At 41.4% G+C, this 20,307-nt stretch overlaps 1 protein-coding gene and 1 long non-coding RNA gene across 3 annotated transcripts in view; one reads left to right on the plus strand and one right to left on the minus strand.

Moving 5' to 3' along the window:
- LOC5500186 (battenin) overlaps positions 1–17,089 on the plus strand; it is an 18,721-nt gene extending 1,632 nt beyond the window's left edge. The window contains exons 3-15 of one of the 2 annotated variants that reach the window (XM_048726259.1): positions 2,243–2,327; positions 9,678–9,761; positions 9,902–9,981; positions 12,198–12,283; positions 12,763–12,835; positions 12,994–13,025; positions 13,536–13,647; positions 15,193–15,308; positions 15,735–15,799; positions 16,014–16,082; positions 16,160–16,215; positions 16,406–16,499; positions 17,001–17,089. In XM_048726259.1, coding sequence (XP_048582216.1) covers positions 2,243–2,327; positions 9,678–9,761; positions 9,902–9,981; positions 12,198–12,283; positions 12,763–12,835; positions 12,994–13,025; positions 13,536–13,647; positions 15,193–15,308; positions 15,735–15,799; positions 16,014–16,082; positions 16,160–16,215; positions 16,406–16,499; positions 17,001–17,024 — 976 coding nt within the window. In that variant the 3' untranslated portion in view covers positions 17,025–17,089. Of the gene's footprint in view, positions 1–2,242; positions 2,328–9,677; positions 9,762–9,901; positions 9,982–12,197; positions 12,284–12,762; positions 12,836–12,993; positions 13,026–13,535; positions 13,648–15,192; positions 15,309–15,734; positions 15,800–16,013; positions 16,083–16,159; positions 16,216–16,405; positions 16,500–16,811; positions 16,935–17,000 lie in introns of those variants that run through there. The other variant, XM_048726258.1, reaches the window with a different exon arrangement.
- A 1,508-nt stretch (positions 17,090–18,597) lies between these two features.
- Positions 18,598–19,297, minus strand: LOC125561809. The gene is made up of 2 exons (XR_007307504.1): positions 19,129–19,297; positions 18,598–18,851 (listed from the first exon to the last, which is right to left on the minus strand). It is a non-coding gene; the product is annotated as an uncharacterized LOC125561809 (long non-coding RNA).
- Positions 19,298–20,307: the final 1,010 nt, after the last annotated feature.

Raw genomic sequence — 20,307 nt, forward strand, 5'->3', positions numbered from 1 at the left:
TTGTTAAGTATATAGGGATGGTCTGGGATTTTCGCTCTGCTTGTGGAGAAGCACATAGTGTGGCATTTCTCCACATTAAAGGCCATTTGCCAATCCCTCTCCCATCTATTTAAAGCATCAAGATCGTTTTGTAGAGCTAGGCTGTCATTTGAGCCATCAATAGTGCGATATAAAAGGCAGTCATCTGCAAAAAGCCTAATAGTTGACGAGATATTTAGAGGGAGATCATTTACAAAAAGCAGGAACAAAAGTGGTCCTAAAACTGTTCCTTGTGGTACACCAGAGGTAACAGAGCATTGACTGGATGTTGCACCCTCTAGTGTTACACACTGTGATCTCTGGGTGAGGAAATCTTCCATCCAGGTCAGCAAGCTACCCCTGATGCCATAATAGCTTAATTTGTAAAGAAGTTGTCTATGCGGCACTCGGTCAAATGCCTTTGAAAAATCTAAGATAAAAGCATCAACCCGTTTCCCTTGATTTATGGCGCTTACTAAGTCATGGCATGTTATAATTAATTGTGTTTCACAGTTCCTCCTTTTACGGAAACCATGTTGAAAATCGCTAAGTATGCCATGCTGCTCCAAATGTTGCCAAACATGGTGGCATATTACATGCTCCAAGATTTTGCAAGTAACAGATGTAAGGGAAACGGGTCGATAGTTATTTGGTGATGATCTTTTGCCTTTTTTAAAAATTGGCACTACATTGGCAATTTTCCAGTCCATGGGTAATTTTCCCTGATCTAAGGACTGTTGGAAAAGTTGTGTATATAGGGGTGCCAACTCTTGGGATAATTCCTTTAAAATACGAGTTGGCAATTTATCAGGCCCCCCAGCCTTATTTGAATCAAGTGAATTCAAAAGCTTCTGAACACCGTTTGAGGTGACTATGATTTTACCCATTTCTGGGCTTGATGAATTTGGATTTAAGCTTGGTGCTGTACTAGAGTCCTCTTTAGTAAAAATAGAGAAAAAATAACCATTGAGGACATTTGCTTTGTCTAGGCTATTTGAAACAGCAATATCATGCTGGTTATGAAGTAGGTTAATACCCATGTTATCTTGCCTTTTTGATTTCACAAATCTCCAAAATTTCTTAGGTTGTTCTCTTTGAGAGGACCCTAGCAAATTATTTATATAATCTCCATATGATTTATTTAGCTTATATCTATAGGCTTTCCGAGTTTGTCTAAATTTCCTTTTGTCACTTTCCAAACCTGTACCTTTCTGGGTGTTATACAATCTTTGGACTTTTCTTTTGAGTTTTTTTAGATTGTGGGTAAACCAAGGGAGATTGTACCTACTTGAGGACATTTTAGCAGGGATATATTCCTCCATAAGAGAAGAAAGTTTTCCTTTTAACATGTCCCAGTTTTCCTGCAATGATCGAACAGTGAAGTTTGTGAAATAAACAGAGCTAAACTCTAGTAGGTCCCTTTTCATGTCAACAAAGTTCCCTTTTGAATACAGAAAGATCTTCCTCCTGATCGGGCGTGCCAGCTTTGGTGTAACTGAGGTTTGTATCTCCACACATCCATGGTCTCCCATTGCAGGTTTGACATGTACTGAGTCAACAAGGGTGCTATTTGTTGTAAAGAGCAGGTCAAGGATCTTATCACCACGGGTAGGCTTATCTACCACTTGCTCCAAACTATTAATGCTGCACATCTCCAGTAGCTTCTCGCAAGCTGTGACGTGACGGCTTCCTCTTGCAATGGTGTTTGTTTCCCAGCATATGTCTCCTCCAAGGTTGAAATCACCTCCGAGATATATAACTGAATTTCCAGACTTCCTCTGTAGCTTTGAAAGGGAGCCCTCTCTCGGACTAAAAAGCAAAGCATGTTAGGGTTTATCATTTGGATCCGTATACTTTTTGATACGTTTAGGCCTTCCGTCCACACTAACTCACGCGCTGGATCCAGCGAATCTGGATACTTATGAAAACGCTGTCGAAGGTGAATCAAAATGGATCCGTATACTTTGGTCAGTAGTGTTGACGGCCCATCCGTATCAAAATGAAAACGATGGCGTCATATCGCAGGTGTGTGCTGCTTTGAGCATGCGCATATCATAAAAATGATGTCACCCTATACCTTTCAGCGTTTTCAAACGTTTGAATCGGTGAGTGTTATTTAAATTGTCTTGTGTGTTTGTTTTTAAAGCTTTTAATGAATTTATTTATTGTCTTTGCTTGAATTTGTCTATTGTCTTACAGAAAATGTATTTTTTTTTAAATCCAGGCTTCTAAGTCTGTGTAATAACTTCTCATATGTGGTGATGTTGAGTGCTGCACATGACATATTAAAGCCTACATTAGAACCCAAAGTAGGTATTCTATCAACCTGTCACCAACATGCCTACCCTATGTACATAACACCTACCTACCCTGCACCCATACAGCCATCCATACCTTACCTGCCTATTTCTAACATGCCTACTCTATGCACCTATATCTACCCTATGTACCTATTCCTACCTACCTACTTGACAGCCATACAGCCATCCCTACCCTACTACACTACCCCTATGTACCTATTCCTACCTACCTACTTGACAGCCATACAGCCATCCCCTACCCTACTACACTACCCCTATGTACCTATTCCTACCTACCTACTTGACAGCCATACAGCCATCCCCTACCCTACTACACTACCCCTATGCACCTATTCCTACCTACCTACTTGACAGCCATACAGCCATCCCCTGCCCTACTACACTACCCCTATGGACCTATTCCTACCTACCTACTTGACAGCCATACCGTCATCCCCTACCCTACTACACTACCCCTATGTACCTATTCCTACCTACCTACTTAACAGCCATACAGCCATCCCCTACCCTACTACACTACCCCTATGTACCTATGCTTACCTACATACCCTACGCCTGATACAGTCACCCCCTACCCTACCTGCCTACCCTGCGCCCACAGACCCAACCCAACATTATTACCCTATGTGCCTACAGTAAACACTTGTTCTAGTACCCTGAGAGGGTTGTGAAGGGGGACTTATTTGAAGCAGGAATCCAAAATTCAGAATTCTTCTCTGTCTACTTTGTCTTTATTTCAAGTGAATAAAATACATTGAATTCAAGCTAAATCATTGAACAAAAGCAAAACTTTATTTACTTTGATCAATAATAAAAATTGACTTTACCCTTTATTTGGGAGGAAGGGGGAATGTATTTGAAGAGAGGTGGTCTATACTTTTTGTGTCCAGGAGTTGGGGTGCTTATTGAAAGCATTTATATGCTAACTACCCACGAGCCTATAAGCTCATCCACCATACCTTTACCCTATGTATCTACCAAACGATCCTTACTTCTAGTTAATAGAATAATAGGGCTTGATATATATGTAACAGGGGATATCGGGGACTATTTCCAAAGATTTCCGAGCGGAGAAAGATTACTTTAACACACAATTTCGACGAGATTTTGCGCTGTGTAATTATCAACACGCTCGATCGCCATTACATAACTGAACATGTCCTGACAAAGGTGCCTGACTCCGGTCCAGGCCGGCGCGAGCGCGCTACATGAACGCCTAGGACTTTTCCTAACAAGTGACCGGAAATCGCGCTCTGACACGGTCCCCCCTAGTGGGAAACGGCGTCCCGACGTTTAACAGAATAAACGTTAATAATAAACAATGTCTTATACGATCTCAATGTCTACTAATAATGGCTTAAATGCCAGTTCCTCGAAACCTTTTGGTTCCGACAGTCTATAAGATAAATAATCGCTGTCAGTTTTCTTGACCAAACTGGATCCTCTACCAGACGCTGCGGCTTCTTGGAAACACGCCCTGATCTGGTTCTCTGCTCTGGTTCCGACTGCACATCAGAGACATCCGATGAGGCAAGGCTTGGAGGCCTTGCCGCGTGGTTCTCCACTACCGGTGGAGCTGTGTCTTCCATTTCGTCAGCTACCTGTGGGTCTTGCTCCTCAACCTCGGCTTGAAACAGCAGCTCTGGGGGTCCCGCAGTGGGAACCCCAAACAGGTCGAGGCCATCGCTGTCTTCAGCTGAGCTGGAATCGTCCTGGGCCTCTTGTCTTATTGGTCTTGGGGGCACTTGAGGTAGTATTCTCCTACGTCTCTTGCCCTCCGGTGGCCGTCTGGGTCGGCTATTGTGATCTGGTGGCAAACCAACTGGTTGGTACGTCCTTTCAACTGGTAACAGCAAGTTCCGATGTAGAGTTCGGGCTCTACCACCCTGTTCTGGTCGCACAGTGTAGACTGGTAAGTCGGCATGGCGCGCTTCGACTATGTGAACAGTCTCTTCCCAGCGGTCACTCAGCTTATGTTTCCCTCGGATACTCAAATTGCGAACCAAGACCCGATCTCCTGGTTGGAGGGCTACATCACGAGCGCGAACATCATATCTCTTTTTGTTTCGATCAGCCGCTGCATCTTTCTCCTTAGAAGCCAACTTGTAAGCATAGTCAAGCCTTGCACGCAAACTCTCAACGTAGGAAGACAAGGATTTCGTGGGTGCGATTTCCGATGCAACCCCCAATGTTACATCAATTGGTAGCTTCGGATGTCGGCCAAACATTAGAAAGTATGGTGAGTACTTTGTGGTCTGATGCCGTGTGCAATTATACGCATGCGCCATTGATGACACGTACTCCGGCCAACTCGACTTCTTATCTTCATCTAATGTTCCTAACATATTCAACAGGGTTCTATTAAAGCGCTCCGTCTGGGCGTTTCCCTGAGGATGATACGGGGTTGTTCTCGACTTGGTAATTCCTGCCAAAAGACATAAGTCGCGGATAACATTGGACTCAAAATCGCGACCCTGATCCGAGTGTAGACGCCTTGGAAACCCGTAATTAATGAGTATTTTCTCCCATAGAATCTTCGCTACAGTACCCGCCTTCTGATTACGAGTTGGGAATGCCCATGCAAACTTCGTAAACGAATCCGTAACGACCAGGATGTTTGACATACCCCCTCTCCCCTCCTCAAGAGAAAGGAAGTCCATCGCCAAGAGATCCATCGGCTCATTTGCTTGTAGCGAGAGCATGGGTGCTGGCGGTGGGTCCAGTGCTTTCCGAGCAATACAACGTTGACAATTTGATACATGCGCTTCGACATCTCTGGCCATGAAGGGCCAGTAAAACCGAGACTGAATCAGATCTTGAGTACGGTCTCGACCCAAATGTCCAACATCGTCATGCAAACCCTTAAGCACTTGGGCGTGAAACTTTGAGGGCAAAACCAGTTGTAAGGATGTTTCCCCATCAACCTCTCGGCGGCGTTTCAAGGTTCCATCAATCACTACCAAGCGTTCGAATTCCTTTACTAATCTCGCTGCATTTGAGTTCAGCTTTCTTAGTTCGCGTCTTGTCGGGGGTAAACCACTAGTAACAAAAGGTAGCACTTTACTGATCACAGGGTCTGCTTGCTGTAATCTCGGCCAGTCGTTCTCTGAAATAAATGGAGTAGAAGATGGGACAAAACGTTGATGTTCCTGGAAATCTACTGCAACAGCTTCTGGTCTGGCACCAACTTGCTCGGCAACCGGGATCCATTCAGGAGTGTCGTCAGTGTCTACAACTAGTGATTGGACTATAGCTTGAAATACTTCTTTGGGGCAGGTGCTCGCTTCTTCCGATGTCTGAAGGCGTTCAAGAAATGGCTTTAAGTAGTCTTCCTTATCCTCGGGGGTGGGTTCAGACCCCTCTCGTGGTATTCTTGACAGGCCGTCCGCATCACCATTTGACTTTCCTTGGCGATATGTTATGGTGATATCAAAGGGGGCTAGAGCTGAAAGCCAGCGGTGATCCGTAGGGGTCAGTTTCGCAGATGATACAAGGTAAGTTAATGGATTACTGTCCGTTAAGACATCACACTTTGCCCCATACAGATAGTCGCGGAACTTTTCTGCCACTGCCCATTTTAAAGCCAAGAACTCCCTTCTATAAGCAGAGTAGTTTCGTTCGGCAGGCGTTAGAGCTCTGCTGCCATACGCAATCACCCGCAACTTGTTATGCTTCTTCTGGTAGAGTGCAGCTCCAAGACCTGATCCACTTGCGTCTATATGCAGAATAAAAGGTAACTCGAAGTCAGGGTAGCCAAGAATAGGAGAACTTGTCAAATGTGAAATCAATGTCTCGAATGCTGACTGGCATTCACTGGTCCAAGTAAACGAGGAAGGTGGCGAGGATTGTTTATGTTTCTTGGCTGGTCCTGTAATGAGTAACTGACGCAAAGGTTCTGCAACTTTTGAGAAGTTCTTGACAAACGACCTATAGTAGCTAGCAAAACCTAAGAAGGTTTGCAGTTCCTTTGTGTTCTTTGGTGGGTTCGACAACCATTCGTGTAACGGAGCTACCTTTTCAGGGTCAGGTTCGATTCCCTCTGCAGACACTACATGACCTAGACATCTAACACGTGTCTGAAAGAGTTTACATTTGGATGGTTTCAATTTTAGACCACACTTCATGAGTCGAGTCAAAACTTCCTCGAGACGTACCATCATTTCATCGAAATTCCTCGCAAAAACAATGACATCATCCATATAGACGACGCATGTATTATAATTGAGATCTCGCAGACAATGTTCCATCAGCCGTTGAAACGTGGCCGGTGCATTTGTGAGTCCAAACGGCATTCGAGTAAACTCGAAAAGTCCGAACGGTGTTGTCATGGCGGTCTTTGGTTGATCTTTCTCGGAAATGCAAACTTGTAGATAGCCACTTTGTAGATCGAGAGTACAAAATAGCTTAGATCCCCTCAAGGACTGAAGGGTATCCACGACTCTGGGAATAGCATAGGAATCTTTGATCGTTTTACTGTTCAGTCTTCGGAAATCCACGCATACTCTTAAGGAGTTGTCTTTTTTGCGGACGAGAACTACTGGGGAAGCGAACGGACTTTTCGACTCTTTTATGACACCTGAGTTAAGCATATCATTAAGCGCATTTTTGAATTCCTCAAGTTGTCCAGGTGGAACACGCCTAGTTGTCTCTTTAAAAGGACCATCATCAGAAAGATTGATCTCATGTTCAATGACGCCGGTGCAGCCCAGATCTTGCGCATCTTTAGCGAAAGCTCCTTGCATGCGATTCAACATGATATTTACTCTCTCCTTTTGGTCAGAGTTCAGTTGGACGCCACTTAAATCAAACAGCCCGTGAAAACTACTTTTATCAATGTCCCCAATACTACCCCTATCAGGTTCGATGATTGGTTCGTGTACAGCAGAAGCTAATGAAATGCACGCTAATTTCGTTCTCCCTTTGATAACAACCGGCTCATCAGATATGTTCGTGACTTCGACTGGGATTTTACATTTCCCACCATTTCCGCGAAGCGAGATAAGACTAGTTGTAACAGTAAGATCTGGATGAAGCTTATTATCTCCGGCAGTCTCTAAGATAGCCAAACTGTCCCCTCCAGGGTAGGACTGGGTTAAACCCCATACCACCGTACGCTGATGGGCACCAATAACAATATCATGACGGAGCGTGGATTTAACTTCTACTTTTCCGTTGCTTTGCTTAGTATTGAAATGTTCCCTTTTGTGGAGCGATGCATAAGCCCTTCTCCATGCAGACGAGATTTGTACCCTTTGAACAAACTGAACTCCATGCTTTTCCTTACATCGTACATGGAATGCCTTTGCAATGTTCGTTCCAATAACTGCGGGCACGCGCTTGTTGTAATCATTGTCTGGTACCACCAACAATAAAGCACATTCCTCCAAATGAACACCTGTCTCTTCTTCCGGAAAGGAAACTTCAACCTCGATATATCCTATGTATGGGACTTGCTCCCCCCCAGCCCCAACGAGTTTGATCAAATTGTCAACAGAGTTCAACGGACAGTTCTTTAAATGTTTCTCATAAAATGATTGGGATATAGATGAAATTTGACTCCCAGTGTCCAAAAGTGCCAGACATGGACTCCCATTAACAAATGTAATACACTCATTTGCATCACCAATCAAAGACTTTAAAACGGTCATCATGTGGGGCTGGTAGTTTACTGCCTTTGGTTGCCCCTCCACAAAGGCACCTTCCTGTTTCCCGAATATGGAATGTTTGTACAATTTCTCTGTATGTGACCGGGTTCCCCACCGTGATAACATGTCGGTAAATATTCACGGGGTACCTGTGGTGACTCTGGCACAGGAGACTGGGGGGAGGACCCACCCAATGTTCTCGTCCTAGGCAAGGCAGAGCCCTGTGGTGAAAACATCTGGCTGGAATGTTGAGAGGGCCAGTACTGGTAAGATTGCTGATACTGATATGGGTGTGGTTGCCCCAAATGATAGCCTTGGGCTCCCTGTGGTTGGGGATAAAAGGTGGCTGGGGGTGGGTTCCATGAATAATTGGGTGGTGTTGTTTGGTAAACCTGGCTTTTCATGCCTGAGGTGACCTTGGGCTGGGACTGTTCAAAGTGGGACCCCTGTGGTTTCATAATATCCCTCACCTCCCTGGTCACTGCGGCAACAATTTCGGGGAGCCATGCGGGAGCCTGATTTTTTGCAGCAGAAGTCTGAGCTTGTTTACAACTGGCGCTTGTATGTGTGGGATGGCTAACTCTGTACTCCCTTTCCCCATAACGGGCAGCCTCAATCAATTCGCTAAATGACTTACATTGATCTTTCTTATGTCTCGCTTTGTCCCTTATTCCGAACAACAGACCCTCCCAAAATATTAAGCTTAGGTGTTTGCGTAGGGCGTCATCGTCCTTGAACAGTTCTGCCCCTTGTTCCTTGGCTTTACGTAATTGGGTATCAAGTCGGGATGCGAAAGCCGATACTTCTTCATGCTCCCCTTGCTTGAACTTATAAGCTTGTGAAATTAGTTCGTCCCCATGCACCGAACCATTATCCCCATAAAATTGGTCTAGGCTGTCTAGAATCGAATCTAGTGTTGCCTCAGGCCCAAAACCCACTATTTTGTTCTTTGCCTCTCCTTGAAGAGATTTCCTTATCTGCTCGGCTATTAATTCATTGGAATATATGGCCTCCTTTCGTGCACTTTCAACTTCGTACCTCCATACTCGGTACGACACCCCTTTATCGGTCTGCACAAAGCCAAAGAACTGTGAGAACTGTGGTTTCGAAAAATATTGCATCGTGGTGGTAGGTGCAACAGTTTTTGGTTCTTCCTTGATTATTATCACCTTTGAGCCCGTTACTTTGGCTTTGCACGAGTGGGCTAAAAATGCCTCAATTTTTACAAACTCCCCTTTCCATAACTCTAAACCACAGTTATACTTAGCTGTATACTTCTCCACCAGGGATTCGATAGTGATTTCTTCGGTCTCTGCCCCAAGGAGACTTACAACTCGATCGCGCTCGATTTTCATCTTTTCTTCTTCGGTAATCTCCATAGTTTAACTCCACGGGCCCCACGTTGGGCGCCAAAATGTAACAGGGGATATCGGGGACTATTTCCAAAGATTTCCGAGCGGAGAAAGATTACTTTAACACACAATTTCGACGAGATTTTGCGCTGTGTAATTATCAACACGCTCGATCGCCATTACATAACTGAACATGTCCTGACAAAGGTGCCTGACTCCGGTCCAGGCCGGCGCGAGCGCGCTACATGAACGCCTAGGACTTTTCCTAACAAGTGACCGGAAATCGCGCTCTGACATATAAGTACTTAGACAGAGTACTGTACATTGTTTTGTGCATCTAGGTGAATTCTTCAGCATTACATTTTGAGATGGCTTCCAAAAGCAATGAGACAGATGGTCTTGGGTGTAATCCATTATCAACAGGGGTGAGAGAAAACATATCTCCCTAATAATCAAATTATTTTAAGGTAATTTCTGAATGGGGTTGCACCCCAGGGAATTAGACACAAAATGGCATAACTTATTCCACCTATAGCTGAATGATGACTATTCATTTTTACTCTAGACAATCCTGCTTGCTGATATTCTTCCAACACTCCTTATAAAGGTTACAGCACCATTTTACATGCACAAACTGAGCTACAAGTAAGTGGCACAGATGCAGAGCATTTTTCTTATTGCTCCCACTTTGTTTTGCCTTTCATAGATTATCAATGTACATTCTATTACCCTGCTAACAGTGTAATATTAGTAGTGTTCCTAGTGTTTCTCGGTTGTGCTTGTATTTGCGGTTTTGGCTACTCAAATTTTTTTTGTAACGCAAAAAACCCAAAATGTGAATTAGCAAGGAAAGTGTTAATTACAAAGAAAAAAAAATTCTGCTAGCAGGGTAATTCTATTCTTTAATGATCAAAATGGATTTTGGTGTGTGGAACTGACACAGTGCACAAATATAACGCTCAGAATCAATGCGAAATTCATGCAAATCCTAGCACAAAATTTTAAGACACTTTTCAGTCTGTACTTTGCCATTTTTAGTGGCAATACAGGCTGTTTTGAGGTCAGTGAATTACTGAGTGGTTCCACACTGGATCTTTCTCTGGACATGCCATTGAAATTCACATTCATGGGAAGGTGGGTGGGAAGGGAGGTGCCCATAGCTTATTCCATATTTATGCCTCACTAGGGACAGTAATTTGAACTTTAGAAGCACACTAGCATACACACATTGGCACCAGTCGGGCCAAGACGGGACGCTAGCACAGTCTATTACCCGTGCAGTTTGGCAACCATGTACAGCTGTTTCGTCCTTATTAGGACTCGTCAGCATGGCATAGACTGTGCTAGCCTCCCGTCTTGGCCCGACTGGTGCCAATGTGTGTATGCTAGTGTGCTTCTAAAGTTCACATTTATGTATACATACTCGCAAGGATAGTTTGGCTATCCGACGGAGGTTTAGACTAGCAAAGGTCGCATGCGTGATCCGCACAATTGGCATCACGCTAGCCCGGTCGCAGCTCTAGATCCCACATGGATCTTAGCTGTGGTTTAAAGCACTTCGTTCGAGTCGAAGTCGCCCTGCAGTTTTTTTGCCGATGAAGTTTAACTGAGGCAAACCGGCTATGCCATGCTGACAAGTCCTAATAAGGACGAAACCGCTGTCCATGGTTGCCGAACTGCACGGGTAATAGACTGTGCTAGCGTCCCGTCTTGGCCCGACTGGTGCCAATGTGTGTATGCTAGTGTGCTTCTAAAGTTCACATTTATGTATACATACTCGCAAGGATAGTTTGGCTATCCGACAGAGTTTTAGACTAGCAAAGGTCGCATGCGTGATCCGCACAATTGGCATCACGCTAGCCCGGTCGCAGCTCTAGATCCCACATGGATCTTAGCTGTGGTTTAAAGCACTTCGTTCGAGTCGAAGTCGCCCTGCAGTTTTTTTGCCGATGAAGTTTAACTGAGGCAAACCGGCTATGCCATGCTGACGAGTCCTAATAAGGACGAAACAGCTGTCCATGGTTGCCGAACTGCACGGGTAATAGACTGTGCTAGCGTCCCGTCTTGGCCCGACTGGTGCCAATGTGTGTATGCTAGTGTGCTTCTAAAGTTCACATTTATGTATTCATACTCGCAAGGATAGTTTGGCTATCCGACGGAGGTTTAGACTAGCAAAGGTCGCATGCGTGATCCGCACAATTGGCATCACGCTAGCCCGGTCGCAGCTCTAGATCCCACATGGATCTTAGCTGTGGTTTAAAGCACTTTGTTTGAGTCGAAGTCGCCCTGCAGTTTTTTTGCCGATGAAGTTTAACTGAGGCAAACCGGCTATGCCATGCTGACGAGTCCTAATAAGGACGAAACCCCTGTCCATGGTTGCTGAACTGCACGGGTAATAGACTGTGCTAGCGTCCCGTCTTGGCCCGACTGGTGCCAATGTGTGTATGCTAGTGTGCTTCTAAAGTTTACATTTATGTATACATACTCGCAAGGATAGTTTGGCTATCCGACGGAGTTTTAGACTAGCAAAGGTCGCATGCGTGATCCGCAGAATTGGCATCACGCTAGCCCGGTCGCAGCTCTAGATCCCACATGGATCTTAGCTGTGGTTTAAAGCACTTCGTTCGAGTCGAAGTCGCCCTGCAGTTTTTTTGCCGATGAAGTTTAACTGAGGCAAACCGGCTATGCCATGCTGACGAGTCCTAATAAGGACGAAACAGCTGTCCATGGTTGCCGAACATTGGCACCAGTCTTGGCCCGACTGGTGCCAATGTGTGTATGCTAGTGTGCTTCTAAAGTTCACAGTAATTTGAAACTAGCTGCTTATTTAAATGTCTTTAAATCTAATGTTCCTTTTTTAGCTTTCGTAGCATTTTGTGTGTTCTACTAGCTTTTGCCAGCTTCTTCATGGTAGCATACTCACATGCTCTTGGGCTAAGTTTACTTGGTGGGTATACATTAAATTTTTTAGAGGTTGTTGCAACCAATGTGAGAGTTGACAAATGTGGGCTGAAAAATGTGATATTGTAAGATAAGGGTTTAAAACACTTGAGACAAGGGAGGGAACCTTTTTTTTTCATTGCAAAAACTACATATTTCAGTACTACAGTTGAAAATTTGAAATACTTACTTTTATGCTTCCTCTCTTGTTTAGTTTTTGTAGGTAACGCTCAGTCACTTTGTTTTTAAATGTTGTTAAAATAAGGATTAACAGATGATAATAAGAAATCATAGTCTTACAAAAAAACACTATTAGACTAGCCCTTTCTTTGGCGAACGCCTGTAAAAAAATAAGAAAATAATTGGTCCTTGCATGCGGTCAAAGGAGGGGCTGCAAATAGTCTAATCGCTGATGTTCCTTCTTAGGACTTTGATTTTGCCATGACTCTATCTCTTCCCTACTTAATTTTGTGTTCTTTTTTGTAGGTGTGGCATGTGCCAGTGCAAGTTCTGGCTTTGGAGAAATCACTCTACTTAGCTTTTCTGCACATTTTGATAAGTATGTTGTCTTTATTATGTAGCTAAAAGTGTTTTTAACTGTCCCTTTTAGGTATACATTTTATACATACTGTATTTGTATTCATTCATTCTTATTGATAACAAGAGAACAGATTAGGGGAACAAATGTACTATTTTAAATGATATTCTTTTTAACAGGGATGTTGTCTCTACCTGGTCATCAGGGACAGGTTAGTGTTCTATGTATACTTGGTTTTGATTAGGTGTCATTCCTTCTGTTATTAGGCTGAAAAAAATTGATACTTAGTTTGTGTTACCAGCTCCTTCCCTCCCCACCCACCTAAAAAAGGTTAAATGAATGTATGAGATGGAGACGCTGGGGGATGGGGGGGGGGGGGGGGGTGGGGCACAGCCTCATCCCTTTTTGTACTTAAAAGAAAAAAAACCTTTTTTGTTTTTCAATACGATTATTTTTTTTTTCATAAAAATAAATAAACAATCCCACATAAAAAGATGTGTTAATTGATTATTCAGAAAATAGGTAGGCAAGCCCACAAACATAAAAAAACAACAAGGTAAAAATGAGCATGTACTAAAAAATCTCACACAACATTGCTACACACAACTTAAATCCTGTCTCTCCTAAAAACTGCCTGTTCCAACATAGGCTCCACCTGCAGTCCATTTGGGTGATGGACTTGCGTTGTTTAATGTTTGATTAGAGTGTTCTTGTTCATCAGGGGCAGCTGGTGTGTTTGGGGCCCTATCATATGCTGGCCTTATATCAGCTGGTGTTTCGCCCAGGAATACAATACTTATCATGAATGTTGTGCCAGTCTTGTTCATCATCAGGTAAACAGCATCATGATCTTAAGGGCCTGTGGTACTATCTCGTTGCTACGAAACTCCGTTGCTGCCAAAGGGAAAAGCGCTTCATTCAGTTAAATGGACTAAAATCGCCACATGCCTTCCAACTTGATTCTGTGACCCAGTGGTTAGCACCTTTGACTCGTAAGCAAGCATTTCGGGTTCAATCTTTGAAACTCCAGTTCTAATTTTGTTTTTTCTTTTTTTCCAAGAGATTAAAATAAACTTTCAACATTTTGTAAAAGAAAACACAATTTTTACATATTTTTCGAGAATAAAAATAGATGGCGAAAAAACAAGATGACAGCCATTTTTTGCGCGAGAAAACACATTCTACAACAGATGTGAATTTTTTTCACTCAAACTATTGATATTACCATTCCTAACAACTAACCGCATGGGATTTTTTACTTTAGAAGAAAAGAAAAGTTATTACCAAATATCTGGTTTTCGAAGAACATAAAAATTCGCCATTTTTCACGGTATCAAAATTTTGCAAATCCAATGTGTGAAGTTTTAGAAAATAGTGATTCCTTCAAAAAAAATTATGTTAAATTTGAACAGTAGCTTCTTTGACAGGTTGTTCTGTTCTGGGTCACGTGATCATGGGAGTGGTCAGATGACATAATCACTTGTGTCATTTATGTCTAAAACACTTATGTTGAATGTTCCAAGAGATTTGATAATAAAAAACAGAAGCTTTTATAAAACAAACAAATTTCCGTAGCAACGGACTCAAAAGATAGTACCATAGGCCCTTAATGATAATCCTTTTTAGTGAGCTATGTTATTTTGCATTTAGTTCTAGTATCAATTTGCTAAGAAACTATTGCTATCGGCATTTTAAGTGATAATAGTACAGTATTAGGATAAGTTATGACATTTAGAAAAATAACTTCATAGATAGTTATGAATGTTCATGAAATAATGAAATAAAATTGGAAACAGGAAAATCTTTTCTGACAGGAAAATCTTTTAGAACCTTAAAAAGATTTTGGCAATATCACCCCCACCCCTCCATATTTTTTGTTAGAATAAAAGCCAGCCATCTTTAAACCTGATCTGTATGTTGTCACACCCTCATGTTTTAATAATACAACCAGTAAGTAAAGACTCTGATGAACTGGCTGGAAGATCTGCTCAAATGAATGAAATCAAGTACCATTGTCTGCTAAAAGGAGTAACCCTTGAATTCCAAAATTCTGGTTTAACAGGCCTGTAGCTAGGATTTTGTGCGGGGGGGGGGGGGGGGGGTTGTTTACCCATATAGCGCACCATTTTCTTGTAGGTAGCTCTCCCTAGCCCACAGTGGTACTCAATTTTCTTTCATTACAATGGAGCTTCCAGTAGAGTTGGGGGGAGGGGGGTTCTTCCAAACCCCATGAACCACACCTGGCTACTGGCCTGCTGTGGGTCTGTTCTATTCGATCAATCAAATCAATTGTCTAAATTATCAGTTACCAAGCTTGCAACTCACATAGGTAATTTTGATTGATTTGTATCTTTTATACTGTATTCGACTTTTTACAGCTTCTGGTATATCTTGGTCCATCCTGAATATCTCCAAGGCTCCTACCTCATCAACTATGCTACTGTGCACTACAAAACAGAAGAGCATGAGCAGCTGTTCAAAAGTGATTCTGGGGGTTAGTAGTGTAGATCAAGACAGTGCTATCACCAATAATAGGAGTGAGAGAAGTGTATACCACACAGTGAATGAGACAAAAAGGGTGGGACCCATTCTTTATTCGATCATGCTCTTCTCTAGCTCAATAATTTTGCTGAAACCCCAAAGAAACACCTGTTATGCACGCTAACACATGGAAATTAGTCAGCCAAGCTAATAAAAGTGTGATTTTCTCCAAAAGCCATTTTATTAAATGAGGCAATGTGTTGTACAACAACCCTCTCCCCAATGTGTACAACAGGGTTACGCAACCTACTTGCAATAATTTGTAAAGACAAACAGGGTTTTCTGGAGACAAGCCTGTATATATTGTGCTTGCTATCTTTAGCTTAGTGTCCAATTAAATGAATGGGAACAGTTGTTATCCAACCCATGTCCTTTTTAGTTCAAGGTACCAACAAAAGTGAGATCTCAAAAATGACCTTCAGTCAGAAGTTAGTAGTCACTAAGGTATGATATTTTGAATCCAACGCTGGTTTCTCTAAGCTGGGTAACTTGGGTTTGTAGGACAAATGCATATAATGGATTTCTGTTTTTTTTAGGCTTTTAAAGGTTCTTAAATTCTAGGTTCTTGCAAGCTTCTATTATCTTTCTTGAACACAAAGAGTTCCAATAATGATCAATTTTTAAGAGGATGGATTAGTTAATTTTCTTATCCCCTCAGGGTCTCCTCAAGTATATGATACCTCTATTTCTGGTTTACTTTGCTGAGTATTTCATAAACCAAGGCTTGGTAAGTACAAGCTCCTATTTCCTACTTTGACAATTAATAGGTGCTTACTGAATATCTATTGAGATACTTTTTTTAAGCATGAGTTGATATTCTGGAAAGACATCTGGATTACACCTGCAGAGCAGTATAGATGGTTAGTACACTGCAGCCATTCACTAGCTATCTCTCATACTTATAGTCTAAATACCAATATTTCTACAAAAGCATTAATAAACTTCTTTTGAATAAACAATGAATTTAAGACTAAAAGCAGAAGAAAACTATTAGAATGTGGATAGATGCAATGGAAATGTCAATATATGACATTTTGTTATTTACTTCAGGTATCAGGTTGACTATCAGCTTGGGGTGTTGATCTCAAGATCATCTGTCAATATACTTCCTATCAAGAATATATGTCTATTGACTGGACTACAGGTGGGTTAACCCCTGCATTTTTATCCTTACTTGTACTGTCTCTGAGGATATGCATTGTGTATTGATCTGCCGTTGCATTGAGTAATGAGCAAATTACAAAATCCTGTTGTGCTGTTTTAGAAAAGACCCATACCAAAATATTGGAAAAAGGGTATTCTCACTACCCTGCTCTCCAGAATTTTTAAATGGAAATTTGCTGCAATACAGGATTTATTTTAAAAACAACAGCAATGTGATGCTCTGTAAACCATAAAAAAAAAAAATTAATTAAAAATTTATAGGTTACAATGTAACCAACTGTTGTTGGTTTAGTGGGTGAATCTGGCAGTGCTGGCGTTCGAATCCATCTATCACTTCCTGCCTTCTGTGTGGATCATGTTTGCAATCTCACCTGGAAAACTTCAGGTCTTTCTTCAATCACATCATACTTTGTAATTTGAAGAACTGGAAGCTTCTTGTTTTCAAAATGAGTGAAAAATGCCTCACTGATTTCTCCAACAGTTTCGCTCATCTCTCAGCATTTGAGCTAACAAAGGCCGAACTGAAAAACGCTGTTAGGCCAATTCACAAGCTATTTTCAAGGCCGGAAGGTATGCCTCAGTACACACCGAAGAGCAAGGGATCTCCAATGAAAGTAGAACATGGTGCTAGATTAGCGTCCTCTCTAACCAACCTGTATTGTTTCAGTCGTTTGCTCCTCGTGTGGAAACAGCTCCAGCAGGCAGGAGGATTTCTATGATCTCAGTATTTCTATAACTGAAAAGGTACTCCTTTTTATTAACTATAGGTGCTATGTAATGTTATCATGGACCAACACCAAATACATCAGAAGTATAAAAAATGGGGTTTCACAGGAAAAAAAAGGTTGGGGAGGGGGACTAGTTTCCCGCGACAGGTCTGGTCACGCTAGGCGAAAGATACTAGCGAGGGGCAGGTACGTTTCACAATATATCTTCTTTGGGAATTACACAATTTCTCAATTATCTTTTGCAGAACTCTTTTGAGCACAGCTTGATGACATACTTTGAACCTGAAAGTATCGAAACTTATCGATGCGATAGGCAAGTTTTTTTTTTTTTTTGAAAGAAAACCACATATTATATTCAACACCAAGACATAATGTCATATTTGAGCAAACACAATTTAATGTTTCTTTAACAGGATCGTAGCCAGAATATCACAGATATAATATATCAATAATTATTCAATAAGAAGGATAAATAATAAGAAGACCAGACGTGCCTGAAAATGACTCGCAAAACAATGCTAAATTGTTTTAAAGTGGCAATCCATCAAACATGATTGATTTGTTTCCATTTAAGGTGTCTTTCACAGGGAGGCAAAATGATCCCAAAAATAACAGAAGAGCCAAAATGTCTGCTCGTACATCTGAAAAGGTAGGATTTCACCATACTAAAGTTACTTCTTTCTACCCCGACAGTGTGGAGCACTTTTGAACTTTCACAGGCAGCCCCCACCCCAAGGGGGTGTTACACTTTCATTTTACTCATTTCATGTCTGTTTTTAATTGCAAAAAGTCAAATCTGATGAAGAAACTGCATCTTTAATTAAAATTTTCTAACAGGTTTACTGGAACAGGAACAAAGGTCACTGAGCACATTCGGTTCCAGGAAGAAATCGTACTCAACAATTTCTCTGCTGAACAATCTACAAAGCTAAACTAGACATTCTTGGACCTTTCTGGGATGGGTGACTGAAAACTATTAATAGTTTTCTAATTGTTTCAAGGCGTGCAACACATTTTCTCTTTCTTTCAGAATCCTCTTACCAACAAAACTATAAGTTACACTACTTAAAATAATAAGATTTCAGAAAAAAAAACATATGTACTACCACAGTCAAGGCGTCGTCACACCTGAGACCTAAAAATTAGATTTTCCTATTTTGTTTAGTTAAGATGGGTATCTAGCTTGTCCAGGTAATCTGGTAATGGAGCGGCAAAAAAGGAAATTTGGGGTGGTCTCTAATTAGAAACCCTCTTTTACAAGTGACTTAATTAAATAAAAAAATCAAATCTTGGATAGGTGTCCCCTCCCCAATCATCCACTATCCATATAGACAGAACTTCACACCACAATATATTTGCAGCTTTTATTCTTACATCTTGGCACAATATCTACACACAAAAATACATGGTTCATTTTTTCAATTTTCTTTTGCCCTTCCCTTAACCCCCTCTCCCTCCTTTCCGAAGTTGTCTCAGATTTTTGGAATATTTGTAACTTGACAAGAGTCCTAAAGATTGTTTATTTTATAGAAGAGCTCGTATGCTCTGAAGGCATTTCTTGTTCACAGCGGTACGACTTGTATGAATGGCCACTATGTCACCTACTGTTTGAAAGATAGACAGTGGTTCAGACTAGACGATGCAATTGTAAGTATAATATATATGGGTATTTAGTTGGAAGTATTATTCTGAAAGAATAAAAAATCTCACAATAGCTTCAATTTAAGAGGAATAATTACAACATGCCACTCTCACTTATAAGCAAAAATTGTACCCAACATGACATTTTGACAATGTACATGGATGGCTTCGTATAGCTAAGTTGGAAGGAAAACCGAACTAGTATCTAAACTAGTATCTAAATATCGCACTTCATCTCACTTTTTGCAGTATTAGTATTTCTTCAATCCGCTTTGTGTGTTACAGGTCCAGCTGGTCCTCCTTGCCCAAGTGCTCGCCAGTAGGGCGTACATACTTCTCTATGAAAAAGAGACATCTGTAAGTAAGATATAATTCACACTATGCTATTCAACACTATTCCAATTTTTTGCAAAGTATATTTCAATTTATATTACGCTTTGCTTAGGTTTATCCTGAAGATAAACAGAGTGATGTTAAATCAGCAGACCTGCCGACTGGCAGTTTCGAAATAGGTAATAGCAAAAATTATGTGCGTTTTTTTTTTCTCTGATTTACATTGCAGAAAACAGTCCCTGGCAATTCAACTACATATTGTAAAAATATACTTTTTCTGTAATCAAGCTCTTCCCCCTTGCCTCCCATCGACAAAAATAAAATCACATTTTTGAGCTTTATTTGCATAGATCTTGCGAAGGCGAAAATAACAGTGTTTGGTAGGGGAAACGCCAATGCGAATGTCATCACTATCAAGGCGGGAACCCGCTCTTACTGCCAGATGTTTAGAGGTGTGGTAATAACAAGGCGTTCTTTAAAGCGTCTTGCAGTTCCCTGCAAGGCGCCAAGTGACATTTCTCAATATTGGCTAGATGACCAGGTAAGGACACATTCAACAGGTAGACAAACATGTACAAAATTGTGTTGCCACAAGGGACTGTTACTTATCCCTAAAGGAAGTTGAAGCATGAATAATGTGTATCTAATAAAGTATGTGTTGTCTGAAATATATAATAAAAATAATATGATAAACATAATGATAACAATTGGTGTCATTTAGATCGTTGATGGCTTCTTGTCACTGCTTGCGAAAGACTTTGAGCAGAAAGTAAGTCATTCTGCTATGGGAACAAATGTAAGTTAATATGATGTGTAAGATATTTTTCCTGGACCAATATGCTAATAATTCAAAGTTTTGTAAATAACTGTCGGTTACAATACTTAAGGCAATACTAAGATGTCCTTTAATGTATCATGTAATCCACCCTCAATTCAAGCTTTGTGATCTAACAGGGGAGAAACTTCTACTTCTTTAGTAGCTTTTTGTATGTGAAGCTGATGAGAAGGCAATCTGCAGCCAACATGGTTTACCAGGTAAAACATGTAAACAATTTCAGTTTCTCTTTGGGTTTTCTTTTGAGTTAA

Source organism: Nematostella vectensis, chromosome 4 (genome assembly GCF_932526225.1).
Source record: "Nematostella vectensis chromosome 4, jaNemVect1.1, whole genome shotgun sequence".
NCBI classification, from domain to species: Eukaryota; Metazoa; Cnidaria; class Anthozoa; order Actiniaria; family Edwardsiidae; genus Nematostella; species Nematostella vectensis.